The sequence below is a fragment of the Emydura macquarii genome, unplaced genomic scaffold (assembly GCF_026122565.2).
Source record: "Emydura macquarii macquarii isolate MOO-44397 ecotype Brisbane River unplaced genomic scaffold, CSIRO-AGI_Emac_v2 contig_705, whole genome shotgun sequence".
Lineage (NCBI taxonomy): Eukaryota > Metazoa > Chordata > Testudines > Chelidae > Emydura > Emydura macquarii.
In genome coordinates this window covers 5,912,062-5,931,646 of record NW_027130842.1, presented here as the reverse complement: position 1 = coordinate 5,931,646, position 19,585 = coordinate 5,912,062, and the positions used below count along the sequence as shown (strand labels likewise).

The 19,585-nt window shown below is 37.3% G+C and overlaps 1 protein-coding gene and 1 pseudogene across 3 annotated transcripts in view; one reads left to right on the top strand and one right to left on the bottom strand.

Moving 5' to 3' along the window:
* Positions 1-9,837: 9,837 nt before the first annotated feature.
* The window catches only part of VTA1 (vesicle trafficking 1), a 75,903-nt gene continuing 66,155 nt past the window's right edge, over positions 9,838-19,585 (bottom strand). For all 3 annotated transcript variants that reach the window (XM_067542338.1, XM_067542339.1, XM_067542341.1), the window contains exon 8: positions 9,838-11,464. In XM_067542338.1, coding sequence (XP_067398439.1) covers positions 11,319-11,464 — 146 coding nt within the window. In that variant the 3' untranslated portion in view covers positions 9,838-11,318. The remainder of the gene's footprint in view (positions 11,465-19,585) is intronic.
* On the top strand, positions 16,624-17,007 carry LOC137149062 (histone H2A.J-like; annotated as a pseudogene).

Genomic DNA, 19,585 nt, shown 5'->3' with positions numbered 1-19,585 from the left:
GACTATGCTTGCAAAGAAAAAATAATCCCTGGGGTAAAACACATTGTGTTCAATAGAATTACATCACACAATGGTTTTGCTCAGGCAGCTTTTCCCTCCCTACATTTTATTGTTTTGAAATTTCAAACATACATGCCATCTGTTTTCTATTATTTCTAGCAAAAGACAAACATATCCATTACACTGAAAAATACTAATTCTGTTGACACACATAAGAATTACAGTGCATCTTCATTTTATTAAAATGTCCACATGGCAGAAAAATAAATGAAACATCCAATAACTTAACGAACAGAGCATACAAGGAAGCAAGGAGGGAGGGAAGCCCAATATTTCATAGGGGAGTAATTAAAAAGACAGGTGGGGGAAAACATACATTTTGATTATATTGAGAGTAAATGGAGATCTAATAACGGTATATTTCCTAGACAGAACAGAGATCAAGATATAAGTGCAGCCAGTTTCATTTTTAATATATGGCTCTACTTCAGAATTTAGTTTTTTTCATCCATCTTCCGTCAGAAATTTCTGTGCAGAACATACATTCCAAAATAAAGTCTTGTTATTGTACATTCCCCAGAGTTTGGCTGGAAAGGAGAATAAATGTGGAGACCCGCTTCATCAATAAAGGCTTTTTAATGCCAGTACATTCAGTATTTGTTCTTTTACTGAACTGCAGGACTCCTACCAGCAAAAATTAATAGCACTGTCCTCTATTTTAATTTATTTTTTCTCTCTCCTTCTTTAATGGACTCTTATCCTAGGAATCAGTAAGAATGACGAGAGGCACCTTTGGCAGCAGAATGAACATATTGTACAAAGTCATCTTATCCTGTGTCGCACAGTCCTTGACAACAAAATTTGGCAAAGTCATATTATCTATGAAAAGGTATCTCGATAAATCCAGGCAACTTGAGAAACATTTAAGGAAGTGAAGTCTTGGTTTTCTTGGAAAATCTAGTGAAGTTTAGATAATTTTGGAAAAAGGATTATTTATTACAAACTGTTAGAAGGACACAGCTCTTTATACTAGGAAATATTCATAAATAAAAAAAAATCCCTAAGACCTCAGCCTCAATAATATGGTGGTCTAAAAATAAATTAGATCCTGCACAGTGGGAAGAACTAGCAACACACTGGATCTGGCACCAATAAGCCCTTTGTCATTGGTCCAGATATATTTTATTACACAAAATGAATCTGTCTCTTGTAAAAGTGTTAGGCTCCAATCCTGCAAACACGTATGCATACGAGCAGTCCCATTGAGTTCAATAGGACCATTCACATGGGTAATGTTATTTCTGTAAGTGTTTGCAGGATGGGGGCCTAGTGTGTGTACAGCTTCGGTTATCAAGGGGCTGGTGAGTTCAAATGCAGTGACTGAGAGTAATTGCATGCATGTTTTGCAAATACAAATTTGTTGTTAATATCTACATTAAAATAAGGGACTTCACCCAAGACGTCTTCGATACACTTCCTGGCTATGATGAGCCTGAAATAATCTACTCTATGCGACCTGCCGAATGGTTTAGGTGAACAGAAAATGCTTGTGGTTAGTTACAGTACCTTGGGTAGCTAAATATTTACTAAATACGGGCCTGATCCTGAAAACCCTTGCTCACACGGGTAGATATTCCCTATATTTTGATCCGCAACGTGCCTCAGAAATTTACTATTAATAGACTGCCATACAAGCAGAAAGATTTTCAGAATTGGGCTTTAATGTGTCTATTAAAAACATTTTCAAGGCACTTTTTAGATGTTGACACATACACAATGCAGATAGCATGGCACTTACATGTCTCTCGGGGTTGATCTACACTGCAGCTATGAGGTCTGATTTCCAGCATGGGTTGACAGACTCATGCTAGCTTCACTCAAGTTAGTGCTCTAAACAGCAGTACGGATGCTATAACTGGGGCAGTAGCTTTGGCTAACCACCTGAGCTCAGACCGGGCGGGAGGGGCTAGGTGGGATTTGACTGATACCACTAGTCCACACATCCCAGCTGCAGTATAGATGTAACCTCAGTGCAGGCCACTATTTTAACCATCATTTTCAGAAGGGATCCTGTTGATTTCACAGAATCAAAACTGAAATAATCAACTTGATATTTTTCTAAAAGATATACTCCAGTAACTATTTGGGGAAAGTTCTACAGCCTGTGTTGTGCAGGAGGTCAGACTAGATGACTACAATGGTCTTTTCTGGCCTTGGAATCTATGAACTTTGTAGATAGAAAGCACAGGAAACCAGCAAGTTTCCAAGGTGCTGTAAGTTAGGGTGACCAGATGTCCTGATTTTATAGGGACAGTTCTGATGTTCGGGGCTTTGTTTTATATAGGCGCCTTATTACTCCCCACCCCATCCCAATTTTTCACACTTGCTATCTGGTCACCCTACTGTAAGTAATAATAAAAAAAACTTTACTAGTTAACAGTTTCATGATTTACAACTACTGACTAATTACTTAAAATATTTTTCAGGGTTTTTTGGGTGGGGTAGACATTCTTTCAGCCATACTTTACAACAACAAATTGTAAAAATGGTGCTTTCTAATTTGTTTTCTTTTTTTTGTTACACTGAAGTTATATTTTACGTGATTTACACTCCTTTGCATTTGTATGCTGAGATCAAACTATCTTTATATACTGGAGAGGTGGGCCCAAACTTGAACCTCAAAATACTCTGAGCTTCCTTCCCATGTGTTCATGTTGGAGGAAACCTGGGGGGCTCTGGCCAGACCACTCAAACAGTGGTCCCATATTATAGCAGTAAAGTTGGCAATCAGGAGTGTTGCTGTGGTTATGAGGTCGCAACACCACTGGAGTTTGACCCGGTCACCCTCTGTGAAGGATGAACCGGGTCAAACTTCATTGAGTGGTGTTGCAACCTGGCACATGGGGTCACAGCGTCACTCAAATTTGTTGTGACCTGATACACAGGGAGTCTGTTCCTATACGGCAGAACACAGGGAAGTATGTTGAAAACTCCACTCCTGGTAGCATTGACTCATGCATTCTGGGGGTAAGATTGATGGGAGACTCCCTGGCTGAGGGAAACAGGGATCTCTTTGGACAAGCAGGGATATGAATGGGGTCCCTACTGGGGGGAAGAGACTTGCCACTGCTCCCAACTCTGGGAATGATCATTTCTGGTCTACCACTTCTCTCTCCCTCCCGCCCCTTTTCCAAATCTCTTCCTGAAAATCCACATATTCTATAGATGTTCATACAATTGTTGCATAAATAAAAACTTCATAGGACCTTTCGTCACATCCTATATTTTTCTTGCTCCATTAGCTTGTACATTCCTCATGGTATGGATCTCAACTGTCTCTGTATTCTGTAATTAGCATGTCTATATTATGGAGGAGGGGAAAGAAGGGAGAGGGTTAGGAAAGAATATCTGGCAGCTTTTTCTGCTTTTAAGCCTTTACATTTTTAGAAACTTTTCTATCAGTGGTTGAGCTTGATATCTCACTCTAATCTTTTGAGATTTAAACTCTCTCTTGCACCTTTGTGGAAAGCATGAGCTAATAAAACCAAAAGCTTTGGCATTTGATTTGAGAATAAATTAAACCTTCAGCAGTTGTTACAGCATGTGTTGTGTGTATGCCGTGGGAAGGAACCCCCCCCCAAACAGTAAACAGCAAGGAAAGAAAAGACGTATTTGGAATACATGCTGCCGAAATCAGTATGATTTGTGATGATTAAACCTGTAGTAACATTGCCCAATAGTGTTCATACAAGAAAAATTGTTCTTAGATCGTTAACCAAGTTGAGGCATTTACTCTGATTGTCTTATGCTAAAAGACTTTGAAATGGCATTTTATATTGTCAAAGAGCACAGATTTTTATAGCGCTGGATTCTAGTGTATTATACAGTGCTTTATATTTTCAAAGCACTGTGCCAACACTAAACTACCACTAAATAATCCTCAACAGTTTTGTGATGTGGTAAGCATATATATCCCCATTTTACAGATGAGATAATTGAAGCAAGAAGTTAAGTGATTTGCCCAAAATCACTCAAGTAAGGCTACCTTTATACTGACGGTGGCAAATTCGCCGCCGCCATATAGATCTTTCTGGATTGATTGAGCAGTCAGCGAGACCTGCTCAATCGATCAGGAAGTCGACTGAGTAAGTGCACCCCCTCAAGTAGCAATGTAAACAGCATGCAGAAGGGGAGCAGAGTCTGCGTAACTCCCATCGACTGCCACCGAATCGCGTGGTAAGTGTGAACCAGCCCTTAGTGTCAGAATTAGGATTGGAATCCAGAGTCTTGATGGCCAAGCGTGTCTCTCATCCACTAGAGCTAAATGCGTCTCTCTTTAGTGAGACTTGTACTTAATCAGTGGTGATCTATGAATTACAAGCTTTGCTAGTGGAGCTTATAACTCCACTAGCCTTAAGTGTCTTTCTCAGAGAAGGATGTAATCAGCTCGTATCTAGTTTGAGCAGAAAGAACTATACAGAGCCTAATGGAACTAATTTAATTCTCAAATACCCTAGAGAGCTGACAACCTCCAAGAGTCAAGTTTTAGACCTCACTCAAAATTTATAATCTCTATCAGCAGAGGCAGAGGGCATCAGAAGCTCTCCTAGCATTGTGCTTTCTGGCAAAATTTGAAGTTTCAAAACTCAAAGATTCCCTATATTTGTCAACTATGCTCCACTTCAAGGGATACCACTTATTTTTTTCCCAAAGTTACCTGTAGTTCACATAAGTTTGCTGGCCTCTTCCACTTATTGTTGAAAATTATTTACATGAGGAATGCAAAATGAGGGAACACAGGTGATAGAAAATGTTTACACTAAAAGAAGCAATCACCTAGCACTTAAAATTTCCTGTATGCTTAATTTTTTGCCCCCACATTTTCATCTGCCACACATTGCACCCCACAGTGGGCCTTGGCAAGTGAGCAGAAAGTGTAACACTTTTATAGATTTATGCATCAGCTTGCTAAAACCTGTAAATTATGCAGCTGCATAATACATTATTAAAATTAGGGGCCAATGAATAATGCATCTGCCTAAAATTATTTTCCTCAGTAGAAGAGTGCATGGTGAGAGAGATTATGGATGTCCAAGGAGACAATGGTACAAAATGATATATAAAACCATCCAGGAAACCTCCCACTGGTGGCTCAAAACAGACATGGATGGAATCTGCTCATAACCTCAGCCTATCCAATCTTGGCAATGGAAAAAGGAGATGATGAAATCTGATTTATACACATTTATACATTAGGGAACAGACCTGCCCCATAGATCAGAACGTCCAATAACTCTCCCCCTTGCTCCCAGACCCAATCATTTCCACCACCCTCCATTACACAGTCTAGCAACTTCACTTATCTTCTATGCCTATCTTCCCTTTCCCCAAAGTCAGACTGTTAAATTTTGTTTATTTTTCCTCTTTCTCTATGCCCTTACTTTTAAATCCATTGTCCATGTTTTGTTCATCTCTCATGTTGAGTACTGCAAACTCCAGCTCTGCTCCCACATTTCCTTTTAGGCCATCCAAAATGCTAAATGTAAAAGGATATTTTCTTCACTTGATATTCCAATCACATCACTCTCCGCTTAGAATCCCTTCACCATTTTCCTGTTACTTTTTGCCGCATGTCAACCTTTTTGCCTTCACCTTCAAGACTATGCACAACTCTGCTTCGACAAACATATCTGCTTTCACTTCATCCTACTCATCACATTGCTCCTTTTGGTACGTGCAGGACTCTAAAGATTGTTTTCTTCCCCACTCATTTTCGGGCCTCATTCCATGCTGGGCCTGTTCTTGGAGCCACTCTTTCTCCACAAGTGTGCAAAACCTCTAATCTCTCTTCCAAGGTTCTTTACCCCTGTGAAATACAAAAATCCCCCCCTTTTTTTTGGTCCTCTAGAGCATTACATATGAGAATTGCCTGTCTGTTCAGACTAAGCCCCTTGAAACAGAGGCCAGCCTTCCAAATGTTTTTGCAACTCTCACATGCTAGCAGTGTTTTTGGAATGACCCTTTCATTGCTGGCAATGAAACGGTTCTGATTCTAAGACATTCTTTCGTGTTTTGAGTCCTATGTGACATTTCTCTTTTTCTTTAATCCTGTGTGTGGTTTGGGAGGTGGTGAGAATAAAACAAGAGAAGAGATACTATCACCTCTGCGTCTCACAAGGAACTGGGTTAGGAGTCGAATACTGGAGATAAGAGCTCCAGTGACCACAAAGAACTGCTGCTGCTGGGAGCATGTGGTTTAGAGGCCTGACGTCAAACCCAGGGGAGGATATTTTCCATGACCCAGATCTGATGCTTTAAACATTAGCCATACTCTAATTTCAGAAGCTATATGGAAAGGAGCTTGTTAAAAGGAAGTTGATGTTCAGAATCACATTTACAACTGAAAGTATCTTACAACCTCAACTATAGTGTCACTATGAAGACTTCATGCCAATGGAAAAGAAATGGCTTGTGCAAGTCTAAATCTTTTTCTAAGTTTATATGCACATTTTCCAGTCATGAAACCAACGTCCTATTTTTTTGTCTTCATAAAAGGGAATATTAAGGTTACTTTATTTGAAATAACATACAATTAGAATCTCATCTTCGGTACTGTATTAACTGGTTCTTTGCTTTTATTTATTAATAATATTCAACATTTAACACAGCATGTGCCAACATTATCCCCCTATTTGGTCTGACTATCTCAGATTTTATCTATACTCGGGATAGGAGATAACTGTGATAACTGTTGGTTGGCATTTTTAATTACAACCACTCTATTCACATTATAATACTCTGTATACATATCAAACCTGCATAATACAATAACCTTCTCTCTATGTAGTTTCTATAGGTGAAAATCAAAATGGGAACACTTTTTCAGACTGAGTCTTCTGATGATTATAGAACAGTCTTGTCTAGCCTATAGGATGGTTTACCCTAAGAAATTAGTAGAAATTAGTTTTTGGGCCTAAGTTACCTTAAGTGTAGAAGAATATTGAAAATTGAAATTGCTAGTGTGAGAAAGTTAGAGATAAATTGAGGGTAGTATAATGGGAAAACTGAAGTTAGCAGGGCTATGACCCAAGGTTAGATTATGGTTGTGTTTTGGTTATAACTGATATGAGCAAGGTTTTAATAAGAGCTTTGAGAATTTTGGATGTTTTATTAAAATGATATCTGTCTTGATAGCATGGGAACGATGCTGGTGCTGATGTTAATTTAAATAATGAGTAATGTTAAAACCCAGGAAAGAGGTGGTGGAAATAATTATGGTAAGTGGTGATTAAATGTTAGTATTACAATGGATTGCAAAAGGAGAAGTTTTGTTAATTTGGGGAGAGCATCAGTTAACATCAAAATGGTTCAGGATTGTAAGACTGTACTTCATTCTGTTGTCAGTGTACTGATCACCCACTGGATATACTTTTTCATCTGTGAGTGTACGTATAATTGTAGTATTATGCAAGTAGTAATTGCATGCCTATTTGTTTAATAATTTTTCTTTAATAAAGTTTGGTTTTATCATTCAAAAGTGTTGCCTATTGGTCCTTTGCTAAATAAATTTTCTATAACCAACCTACAGCCTCAATCCTGAAAACTAAGTTGGATGTTACTGCACCCTTATCTTTAACAACTTTATATTTAAATGTCCCCAATTAATGTTAAGGTTACAAAAGGTTACATGTGGCCCTATAAAATTTTACCTACAGTCTTTGAAACATTCCATGAATTAGAATGATTGCAGCAATTCTAATGAACTATCTCCAGAATCGGTAAAGTCTTTCAAAACAGTGGCACTTTTTCCAGGTTCCCACTGTATCATGCAGAGGATTTCTTGCTTGCAGGGTGAATTCCACAGAACACTTGAGTTCCAAAACCACAGCAACTATTGAAAGACACTTTTCCTACAGGACAGGTGGAAGTTTAAAACTTAGATGTCTAAAAGTACTAAGAAAATCAGTACTACAGAAATACCAATGCATAAAATTAATACTAATTAAAACCTTCTAGTAAATGTATTATTCTGAAAGGTATTAAGAGCAAAACTGAATATAGGATATGCAAGGCACTATTTACGTTTTCTATGCTCTACAGTGCTTAGGCTGTGGGTTCATTTTCACAAGCTAAGCAGGGTAAGACTTGACTGGTATGCAGATGGAGTCCTCACTAGCGAAATCCAGATTTAGTTGCAGGCAATGGTGTGACTCAGCAAGTGACACTCCTCCTTGAGTCAGTATTAAACTAATTCCCAGCACAGTGTCAGAAGGAGCTGTGGGCGGAGGTATCACCTTTCAGAGAGAATGTAAAATGAGTTCATGAACACTTATTGAAAGCTCCCATGCTACTTAAAATCAAGGCTGCAAGTTTCAGTGTCTGTGCCAAACTCTAATTATGCTAATTACATTCTACTTACCTAAATCCCCACTGCAGCAACTTCACTTCTCATAAACTGTTGCATAACATTGGTATAAATTTTTGAAATAGCTGCCATATTAAGCCAATCCCAGAAATGGCTTTATTTCAGTGGAATTTGATGTGTTTTCTCTATTAATAATTTGCAAAGTTCATCTGTTTGGCTGAGAAGCACTAAATAGAAAATTATTTATTCATAAAGTAAAATACTTATTATAACCATCCATTTTTAAATAGCTTTTTCTCCTGGCTGAACTTAGTGGGCCAAATTGTGTCTTCAGTTACATGCATGCAACACAACTCCCAACAAAGTCAGTGGGAATGGCACACAGAATTTGGTTATCTGTACATAAAAAAGTAGCATGCTACATACCAGGCTAGCAGCATCTGAAACATCTGCAGTAGCTATATTGTCATAAACAACAGCTAAACAAAAGTAAGTCCTTGAAAGGGGAAGAACTTTTTTGTACAATGAAATGCCATGATATGCTTAAAAATATCTGTGTTTTGGGGATCAGTGTTAAATTACTTTTGAATTTACAGGCAACAGAATACTAGAGGATTTCCTAAGGGAAAAAAATCACTACAAGCAGTTTGATTGGAAACCTTTTAGTTCAACTCATTTGAAATTTCCATCCCATTCACAGACACCACTCTGAAATTTTCATCTGTCTGGAAAAGCTCGATGCTGCAACTGTTGTCCCTATGGAATTGTCTGGGGCTGCTCCACGGATGATGCTCCTTGGAGACTTAATGTATTACCTATCACCTGCAGCACCTTCTCCATCCTGAGCGACCTTATACATTCAGTTTATAGTTCTACTCAATCATTTCCTTTTAATCCATTGCACTGGATCACTACATCCTTTCAAGAGAAAATTTATTTTTAATTTAAAAAAACCAGACTAACACTGTACTCTTTTCAGAAACATCATTAGAACAAAGTTTAATATTTACTTAATCTGTAAGTAAGACTGACAGTAAAACTTAGCTTCTTCCTTGGGGTACTTTGGGGCTTCATTCTTTAATATCTGTAAGTAGCTGTGTGATCCTGAGATGGGAAGTGCTACCACATTGTATACTTTTAGTCATGTATAGATTGAAACAGGTTTCTCTAGGTTGACAATTCAACACTACATATTTCTTAAAATCCAGCTTTTCAAGTGACAATAAAACCGCTTCATTATATATATATATATATATATATGGAAAAATTTACCAGTAGTTTAGTAAGATGGTGAGAAGGGCCTGTTCAGCAAACTGAAGCATCTCTGACCAGCATGAAGTACTGTAATAAAATATGAGCTCATTGCCAAGAGCTACAGAAAGTTATTGTCAATAATGTTTGAGAATTGTTTGTCTAAGTTATCCCATAGTGGGAAAATACTATACTAAAAAATACTAAAAAAAAGAAGGAACTTGTTTTATGTATTAATTTTTACTCAGTTAAAATACTTAAGAATGTATTACAAATTATCACATTATCTTTTTGAATATGCTATTTAATAGATCTTGCAATCTTAACAGGATATGACTTCTGCACCAGATTTTACATACCATTAGGCTGCTTTTATGTACTTTAAATATCAGCTATATTTCCATCAATGGAAAATAGTGCAGGTATGAACAAGTGTGCACATCTGATTTGGTACCTTGTAAAGAAAGACCTTTATCAAGTTTCACTGGTATTCAAAGATGTATTATACAAATCAACAGACTCTATAGTGTACTCATTTAAGTTTGTCATACTAGTTGAAGAATCTTTTATTGATTTGTTTTTATACAGCATGGATGCAGTTTTAGCAATCAATAGCTCTATAATTCCCCAGGACAAAGCTTGTAAGGGTTCAGTGTTCAAATTCCAAAATATTTTAATCAATCCTACAATCTTCAAAGTTTCCACAAGAAAGTAAACGGGAGGATACTAGTTGGGGATATACCCAAGTTCTGTTGCACTAACTCTAGAGAACCTGAGTTGCACAGTTTGGATCTAAAGAGAGACTATGAAGGAGTCAAAGTCCAGGCATTTGATTGAAGGGACATTTGGCTGGTGAAAGAAATAGAGCAGCTGTGAAGCTTGGATCTAGATGCAAACGTCCTCAAAATTCAGGGTGTTAGGATCTGGGCTTTGGGCTCATCTCTGGTTAGCACGAGTACCTTTTTTAACTACCCTTAATATACACAATTTAAATTGTCCATGCAACATGAGTAAGAATCAGATACCAAAAACAATGTTTAGGAGTTTACATACTTGGGAGGGGAGAATCACAATGACTTTGCCCAAAGTTTCAGTACAGTAATTTATCAATTAAATCTCAGTACCCTTCTTTTCAAGCATCCCATACCTTTAACTTGATCTCAGATAATACCAAATCAATTTAGTTGTATTTAAGTTGTATTCTTTAAAAAGGACTTTTCTGGATGTACATTAAGATCATTTAATGACCTATCCGGTCCCACATTCAGCAGAAAAGCCCTAATTTTTGTTTCCAGTTCCAGTTTTACTTGTTAAATGTTTATTAACAGTGATAAATTCAGACTCAATGCTAGTAGAGCACTTTACTTTGTTTTTCCAAAACGATAAAGAGAGACTGTTTTTCCTTAAACATTCTAAATATTGTATCATTAATTCTAACGCTTAAGCGGTGTTCAGCGTGCATTCTTCAGTATCTTGATCACATCATTGCACCCATATGTTTCCAGTTCCACTGTTGGAAAATGAAAACTGTGTGAAGTTGCTGATTAGTGCTACGTCAGGGATCTGATATTGAGACACAGATTTCATTGTCATGGTCAATGGAATTGAGAGCTTTCATATAAAGTTCCCCTGATAGGCAGAAGGTAAAGTAATGGACTGTTAGTTCTTTAGGCAAAAGACATGAATCTGTTGGACAAAGCCGTCATTCTCTGCCTGTAGTCAGTAACTTGAGGGCCTTCTGTAGATTCTGCACAGCAGTGCTCACATCTTCATACTGCAAAGCACTGCCAGCATATTTGCAATATTTCTGAGCTCTGGCAAAGTCCTCTGGTGTCAAACGGACTTCCCCTGCAAAAACAGGATAATTAAAAAGTAAAAATAAAAGAAAATTCAGGGCTTCATCTCAGATCAAGCTTAATGTTTTACTTTAAATGTTTGAAGTAGTCTGTTTATATTAACGAAGACCATGAGAAAAAGTGCTGGTCCTATTCCATTATTTTAAAGTTCTTTTATGTTTAAAATTCAGTTTCTTTGGTATCAGTCTAATATTATATGGGGACCTTCAAAACATGGACTTTTATGTGATGCAGTGCCTTTTATAAGTAAACCAATAGCTTTGAGAAAAATCTGCCCTTTATCTGAGGCAGCTCAGAAGAGCTTTCAAACTATAATAAATTAAGTGTTATCATGTTACAACCTGCATGAAACAAGGACAGTGGCTTATGTGTTTATTGTGTAATTGCTTTACTCTCAGCATGGAATAATATACTCACAGCTGAAGCCATTCTTCTTTCCTTGTCTGTATAATTCTTCCAGACACAGAAACATACCCTATTGAGATATTTGCACAAATACCACATTTCTACTTTTACCTCAGGAGAAACAGACTGAAGCATTTGTCCCAATATCATCAACACACCTACAATGTTTTCAGTTTTATGAAATCAGACAAAGCAAGATTACTCTATTAACTCACCTATTTTTGTAATGCTGACAAACACCAGCCAAAAGTTTCTTGTAACAAACCCAAACACTGAGCTGTACAGACTTCTCAAACACACACACACACACACTTTTCAGAGAAATGTTGAGACGTAAACCGTGATTCAGCAGAGCACATAAGCATGTGAATAGTCCCACTAATGTGATTAAAGTTAAGCATGTGCTTAAATGCACTGCTTTATCAATTCAATGACAGTTAAGGCTAAATCCCATGTAACCCTAATAATTTAGGGCCAGATTTTGAAACCTGTACTCATATTGAATAGTATATTTTACCCTATAAATAACCCCAATGCTATCAATGATACTCAAGGTGAAAAAGGGTGGCCCCTCAGAGATCTACTTTGGCATGTTCATAAGAAAAATTGTTTAAAAACCATGTGTTATATTGAAGGTTATAATGAATTTATTTAAGCCATGGCTCCCATAACAACCAATTTTAACAGGTCATAATATTTTACTATTTAAACTAAATATTTATTTAGCATTCACTTCATATACATTTAGGGTTTTAATAATAGAATATCTATTTAAATTAAGATATTGTGAACTTAATTCTTTGAATGTTTAAACATGGATATAAGCACATTTTTAAGAGTTTTACCCTGTAAGTTTCTGTTCAGCTGGAGCTCCTTTTCTGAAACTCATGAGCTGTGTAGTTGCTGATATGTGAATATTTACTTCATGATCTCTGTTCCTTACTTATCAAGAAATGTTTCTAGTACCCATTATATTTCCTCATCCATTTTTTCACTTTTACTATTAGGCAGCTGATTTGGGGCAAATAAAAAATAGAAAGATGGGAAATATTAAAAACTAAATGTCTTTGTTAATTTCCTAATAAGAGGTAGGTATTATTAATGATCATTACTCCATTTCTCCAGGAAAATACATTTTATGGTTGCTGTACTCTGTTTAAAGAACTTAAATCTACAGTATACACTTTTTGTTTGTCAGTTGATAGAAATAGTTTAGTGGACAAAATCTATACACAATTTTTAAAGCACACTACTTGTTTTAATATTTTTAACTGCAGTTTAACCTTATTTGGATCTATTTCATATGTACTGGAGGAATAATTACCAAACAATGATGATTAAGTTAAATAATGATTTAAGAATCTATATTATTGTAGAGGGACAACATTTATCAGACACTCAAAGCAAATTATAAACGAGATTCTTTTGGGTTTAAATTTGTTACATGGCAGGAAGTTAGCATACATAAAACAGCCAAATCCAGATAATAATTACTATTGTAGTACAGTGCGTAAACATTTATTCAGCAGTAAAAGCATGTCAATGAATCAACCCGCCCTCTAAAACAAATAGCATATGACCAGGAAAGAAGTTCTTGAGGTTTAATTTTATCCAAAATGAAAATATACTCCACATCTACACCTACTTTCATCTTAAAAATATAAAGCCTCTGATAGAATAGCTGTTGAATATTCTGACATCTGGCACCTGTCAAACCTGTAAGATTACTGTATGACAGTGTTCTTTAAGGCTTACTAGTGAATCAGTTGAACCAGTTTACGCCTTTTTAAAAAAAATATACTCATACACACACGATATGTATACACTGTCCCTATTTCATAGCCTAAGTGAAATTTAACGGAGTCAAACCAGTTGGGCTGAATTCCACCACCACACTGGGTTACACCTTTGAAAATTAAAAAAAAAAAAAACTACAAGTTCCCCCTAAGTTGCCTCTAGACATTTTGTGCTTCATAATAGGATGCCAAAAGAAACTAGAAAAATCATTCTTTAGAAAATAGCCAAGGCATCATTCCAGTATTCAACTAGTTTATTGGAAGGAAGCCTAAATTCACCAACCTAATCTTATTTTTACAGTACCAGCTCTATTTATGTTTTGTTGGCATAAAGCCTTATTTTTTATGACGTCTCCTTCAGATACCATCATATCAACACTTTAGGAAAAGGCTCTAACTATTTTAATTTATAAACCGAAGTTTACCCAAGAAGGGCTTCATCCTATAGGGTATTGAGCAGCCTAAGCTCCTGTTAAAGTCAGCATCTCACAATGGAGAAAGAAATAATTCAACTGCAGTTTTAATAAAATACTTTAATAAAGTATTTACTTGGAAACGATGTGGGGAAGAACTACAGTATCTGTAGTTATTTCAAAGCTGTCATTTAGATAGCCTGTCCATTTAGTAACCAATTAATTTCAACCTATATAATTTAAAGGCAACAAAAATATTGACACATGGGAAAAGCTATGCTGTATCGAACCTGAAACAAATCAGACTCTGTGTTAATCCAAAAATAATATTAGTATAGTAGTTATATTCATTATTGAAATGTGACAGTCATTTGCAATCCAAAGCTAATTTCCCTCAGCCATGAGTCTTTCAGCTCAGCAATTAGGAACACGATGCAGAAATTGAAGGGCATTTTGAGGAGGGATAAGAAAATCATGCAGTGAGAAAGGAAAGCAGTTTTTGAAAGCAAAACAATTGATATTTTACACAATATCCGATTTATTATTTCATTTCAATGGCTATTCACAAACTTGGACAAGTTTAACTAAATTGGTTTAAAACCACAGTTTTAATGAAACCAGCGCACAGTGTGTGTAGGCAAGGCCTTAGATATAGTCTACAGAAAATCAAAGAAAATTAAAATGATTAGTATCTGTTAGCAGTACTTTAACTATTCTTTAAATATACAGAACAATGCACTAATTGGAACCATAATTATTTAAAGGAGTGAACATATCTTTTCCTATTAAAAAGAAACAGTTAAGATATTCAAAATGTAACTAAACCAAAAATTATTTTTACTGTATCATTTAAATTAATAGATTAATAGATTCCAAGGCCAGAAGAGACCCCTGTGATCATCTTAAGTCTGTTCTCCTGTATAACACAGGCCATAGAACTTCCCCAAAATAATTCCTATAACGTATCTGTTTAAAAAACAAGAACAAAAATAAATAAATAAATAAAAAATCTAATTTTGATTTAAGAATTGCCAGTCATGGAGAATCTACCACAACTCTTGGGAAATTGTTCCAATGATTCATTACTCTCACTGCTAAAAATGTATATCATCTGTACATTCCAGTCTGAATTTGCCTAGCTTCAACTTCCAGCCACTGGATCATGTTACACTCCTTTCTCTGCTAGATCAGAGAGCCCATTTGTTCCCTCTGTAGGTATTTCTAGACTGTACTTAAGTCACCCCTTAACCTTCTCTTTGTTAAGCTAAAGAGACTTAGCTCATCTAATTCTTTAATCAAACTTGTGGTTCTTCTCTGAACCCTCCCCAATTTATCCACATCCTTCCTCAATTGTGGGCACCAGAACTGGACACAGTATTACAGCAGCAGTCAGAACTGTGACAAAGTAACCTCTCTACTCTTTTTTGAAATTCCCCGTTTATGCATCCAAGCATTCCATTATCCCTTTTGGCCACAGTGGCCCACTGGGAACTCATGTTCAGCGGATTACCCATCAAAACACTCAAATCTTCTTTTTCAGAGTCACTGCTTCTTGGGATAAGAGTCCCCCATCATGTAAGTTCAGCCTACATTTTTTGTTCCTAGAAGTATAAATTTACCTTTAGCTATCTCCAATGTGTAATAATTATTTCTATTTTAATTAAATTGGTTACTCATTAAAACGGTTATGAATTCCAAATATGATCACTTGCACAACAGGACGGTACAGGTGGCTTCACTACACTTTGCCAGTGGCAAATGAAGCTTACTGGAACATACAAAGTTTATATAAAATGGTCATGAAACATAATGGTGACTGAAGTTAGTGTTAATGAAATTTAGTGCTAACAAAAACACTGACTGAACTGCACTGAACTAACGCATGCAGGTGGTGCACAAACCTGCTACACTGTTCTAGCTTATTTGTTCCATGAAACTGTCAACCAAATTGAAAGGAGTCAAAATTTTCTGACCTTAGGAATCAGAACTTTCACCGACACTAAACCTAAGCTATGTCTACACTACAACTTACATCAGTACAACTTAGGTTGCTCAAGCGTGTGAAAAAGTCATCCTGGAGCGACGTAAGTTACACCGACCTAAGCGCCAGTGTGGACAGTGCTACGTCAGCAGGAGAGCTTCTCCTGCCGGGAGGGGGGAGGGAGGAGGAACTACAGGGAGGAGCCAGACAGACAATCCAGTTAGGAGGAGTAGAAGCAGCCAAAGTGAGGGACCTCCGAACATTCAGAGGACTTTCTACAGTATTGAACTGCAGCTCTGCTGACTGGCTATTTGTGCCAACCCTCTTCCCCTGAGTCACAGTCCCTTCACCTCAGTTTCACTCCACAACTAGCCCCACTCACTTCCCTTCCTTTTTATTTCCATTTAGCTTATCTCCAGTTAAGTAAACAGACCCAACCCTTCCTCTCACCCTGCCCAAACTGTGGCACTAACATGACATTTGCATTTGCAGCCATCACAGTGTTGCCTAAGATCTTCTTGTGTGGGAGATTGCAGTTGTAAGAGCCTGAATTACAATGTGAGGCCGAGGGAAGCAGAGAGGCAAAGTGAGGGCTAAGGCTAAATCTCGCTCTTTGTGGGCTGGATTGCAATTCCCTGTGTGCACCATCTACTCTTGCTAAGGCAATTTTCTGGACTAAGCAGGGTCTGGAAACCCAGTCTACATGGGCATGGTGCTGCAATATCTGACCACTGAGATTCTCGAGCTGGCTGGCCACACTGGTCAGGACACCAAGAAAACCAGAATCATCCCCCGTTACCTGCAGCTCATCATCTGTAATGACAAAGAGCTCAACAAGCTGTTGGAGAAAGTCACAATCAATCAAGGGGGTGTCCTGCCCAATATCCAGGCCATGCTGCTGTCCAAGGAAACTCAGAGTCACAAGGCCAGGAGCAAATAAAACTGACTAAGAAGAACAAGTAATATTTCTGTTGGTATGTTATATCCCTTACCCCACCATGTGTCTGTCCTGTCTATTTAGACTGTTAGCTCTACAGGAGAAGAAATGCCTACTACTTTGTTCAGTACCTAGCACAATGGGGTCCCATTCATTTTTGGTTGCCCACAATTGCTCCTGATGCAGAGAGCTACATCAATGCTTGCAACCAGTTGACACAGGCGAATTTGGTGGTGGTAACTTGGGAGGATGGACATGACTTCCAACACACTCTCTACATCCTCAATTGCATATCTGCAGGGGGTGTAGCATCATACTCTGACTGCCAATTGGCATGATCTCTGTGCACTCATGCACAGCTGAGTGCATGCAGATCACCTCCACTGTATGTGTAGCTCTTCGCATCAAGATCAACCGGAGCTCCGCACCAGTCACAGAGTTACCACACTTTGCTCAGCATTGTTGCAGACACCATCCACATGGATAAGCTACTCCTTATCCCAGTGGAGGACAAAGACCATACTGAGATGATTTGGAAAGCAGGCATGAGTGTACCTAAATGAGGTTGGATCAATTTATTAAGGACTTGCAATGTCCACTACTAGCCCAGCGCTGAATGTTTCTTTAGTGGAGGTTACCAATCATTCTGAATTGTGTCACATGCATGGGGACTCTACAGAAACTGAAAATTCCTTTTTATTTTTATCCTAATTCAACATTTGAATTCAGGCTCCCAGAGATAAGAGAGCAGCAGGCAGGTAATGTGTAAAAGTAAGTAATGCCCTGAGATTTAGGCCAAAGAGCTTATGAATCCTTTGCAGCAGCTCATGCCTTTTATTCTCTAAGAAAATGTGCAAGATGAATTTATCAATGAACTCCTACTCATATGTAATCTTTCTAAGATATTTCCTGTGACAGAAATTTGCTTTTTATAGACCACGATGGCATTTTTATGTAGCATCCTCATGTTACAACATGCTCAAATCAGGCTGAAATATGAAATTCCAATTAATGTATTATAATTCATTATACTTAGGCTTGGAAGAATTTGATTTTTTTTTTTAAATTTGATTTTTTTAAAATTTAATTTCATTGGATAAGAACAATGCTTATTTTAAAGCATTTTTAAAAATCAATTTAAGTTTTCAGAGATGTGAGAAATTAATGGAGGATTAGACAATTTTTAATGACAGTGGACAATGATATCCCAAAAGTCAAAGCTTTAATACTGTTAAAACAAAAATTGTCAATGTCACATCAAAATATACAAAGTAAATATCCTTAAATCAAACTGTAATAAGTTCCCAGGCAGCTTTTTTTTTTTTTTTTTTTTTTTTTTTAAACTTTTCCTCTCTGTAAATTTCTATTATTATTGATGGACATTTTTTTGGCAGTTTGTAGATTGATATTTATTGACCTTTATCAACAAAAATTTAATCCTTCCAAGCTAATTATATTCAAACTGTTAGGTCAAACAAAAGACTGTTAAGTCTTTTACTATCTCAAAGAAAAAATGTATTTTAATTATTAATATACCACAAAATCTTTACTTAGGTCTCTCAGTTTACTGATTTACAGTATCAAAAATATATTTTCCCAAGTTAATAAAATTATACCAGTCACAAAGAAACACTAGCTAACTTCTACACAGCAAAATAACCTGCGTTGGTACTATCTCACTTTTGCAGATGGAAGAACTCTGGCAGAAAGGTTAGTGGACTTGTTCAATGGAGTGTCAGTGCAAGGATTAGAATTTAGGAAATTCTTGCTTCTAGTTAGACCACATCTTTCTCAGACTATAGTTTCTCACTAAGGTTAGTTCATATGTATATACAGAGAGAACAATGAGCTTATGAATACAGAAATACTATGGCAATGGGTACTAATATAACATCATAGAGATGGCAATACGTAAGTAAACATATTTTGGATTCAAAGCAAAATTTGGCTAAGTAATTGTTAATTGCAGACAGGCATTATTGGTAGGCATTACATTAAGTTAGCTCATTTCATACAGGGATTACTTACAACCAACATATGCTGCCTCTGGTGTGGAATACAGCAGCTATTCTGCAGCATAGACATTACAGAAATGTCTTTTTTATTTTAGGAAGGAAGTGAAAAATACCTTAAATTGACCCTGTGAGGGCCATTTTAGTAGGTGGAATGTTCAGTGATTACCCAATGTGGAATTTAGACACACCTCCAGAATCATCATCTTTATTGAGCGGGATGGTTCTAAATCTCATCTGAAAAATAGCATGTGGCAGATGGCCGGCTTCACCCTAGTGGGTCTTGCGATTTTTGCCTCTTGTAGTGGGCCAGTGCGGCACCAGTTACCCCGTCTCCCCAGGGAGGGGGGTGGGAACCCAGGCCCACCCACTCATCCGGGTCCCAGCCCAAGGGCCCTTTGAATAGCAGCTATGTGCTGCCGGCACCATATACAGTTGCAGTCTTTCCCCCTGGGCTAATTTCCCCCCTCTGTCCTTCTGGCTCCTCGGACCCTGCTTCCTTGCTGCCTGGACTGGGTTTCCTTACCCAGGCTCCTGTGCCTGGGGGAGTATCTCAGTCCTGCCGGGGC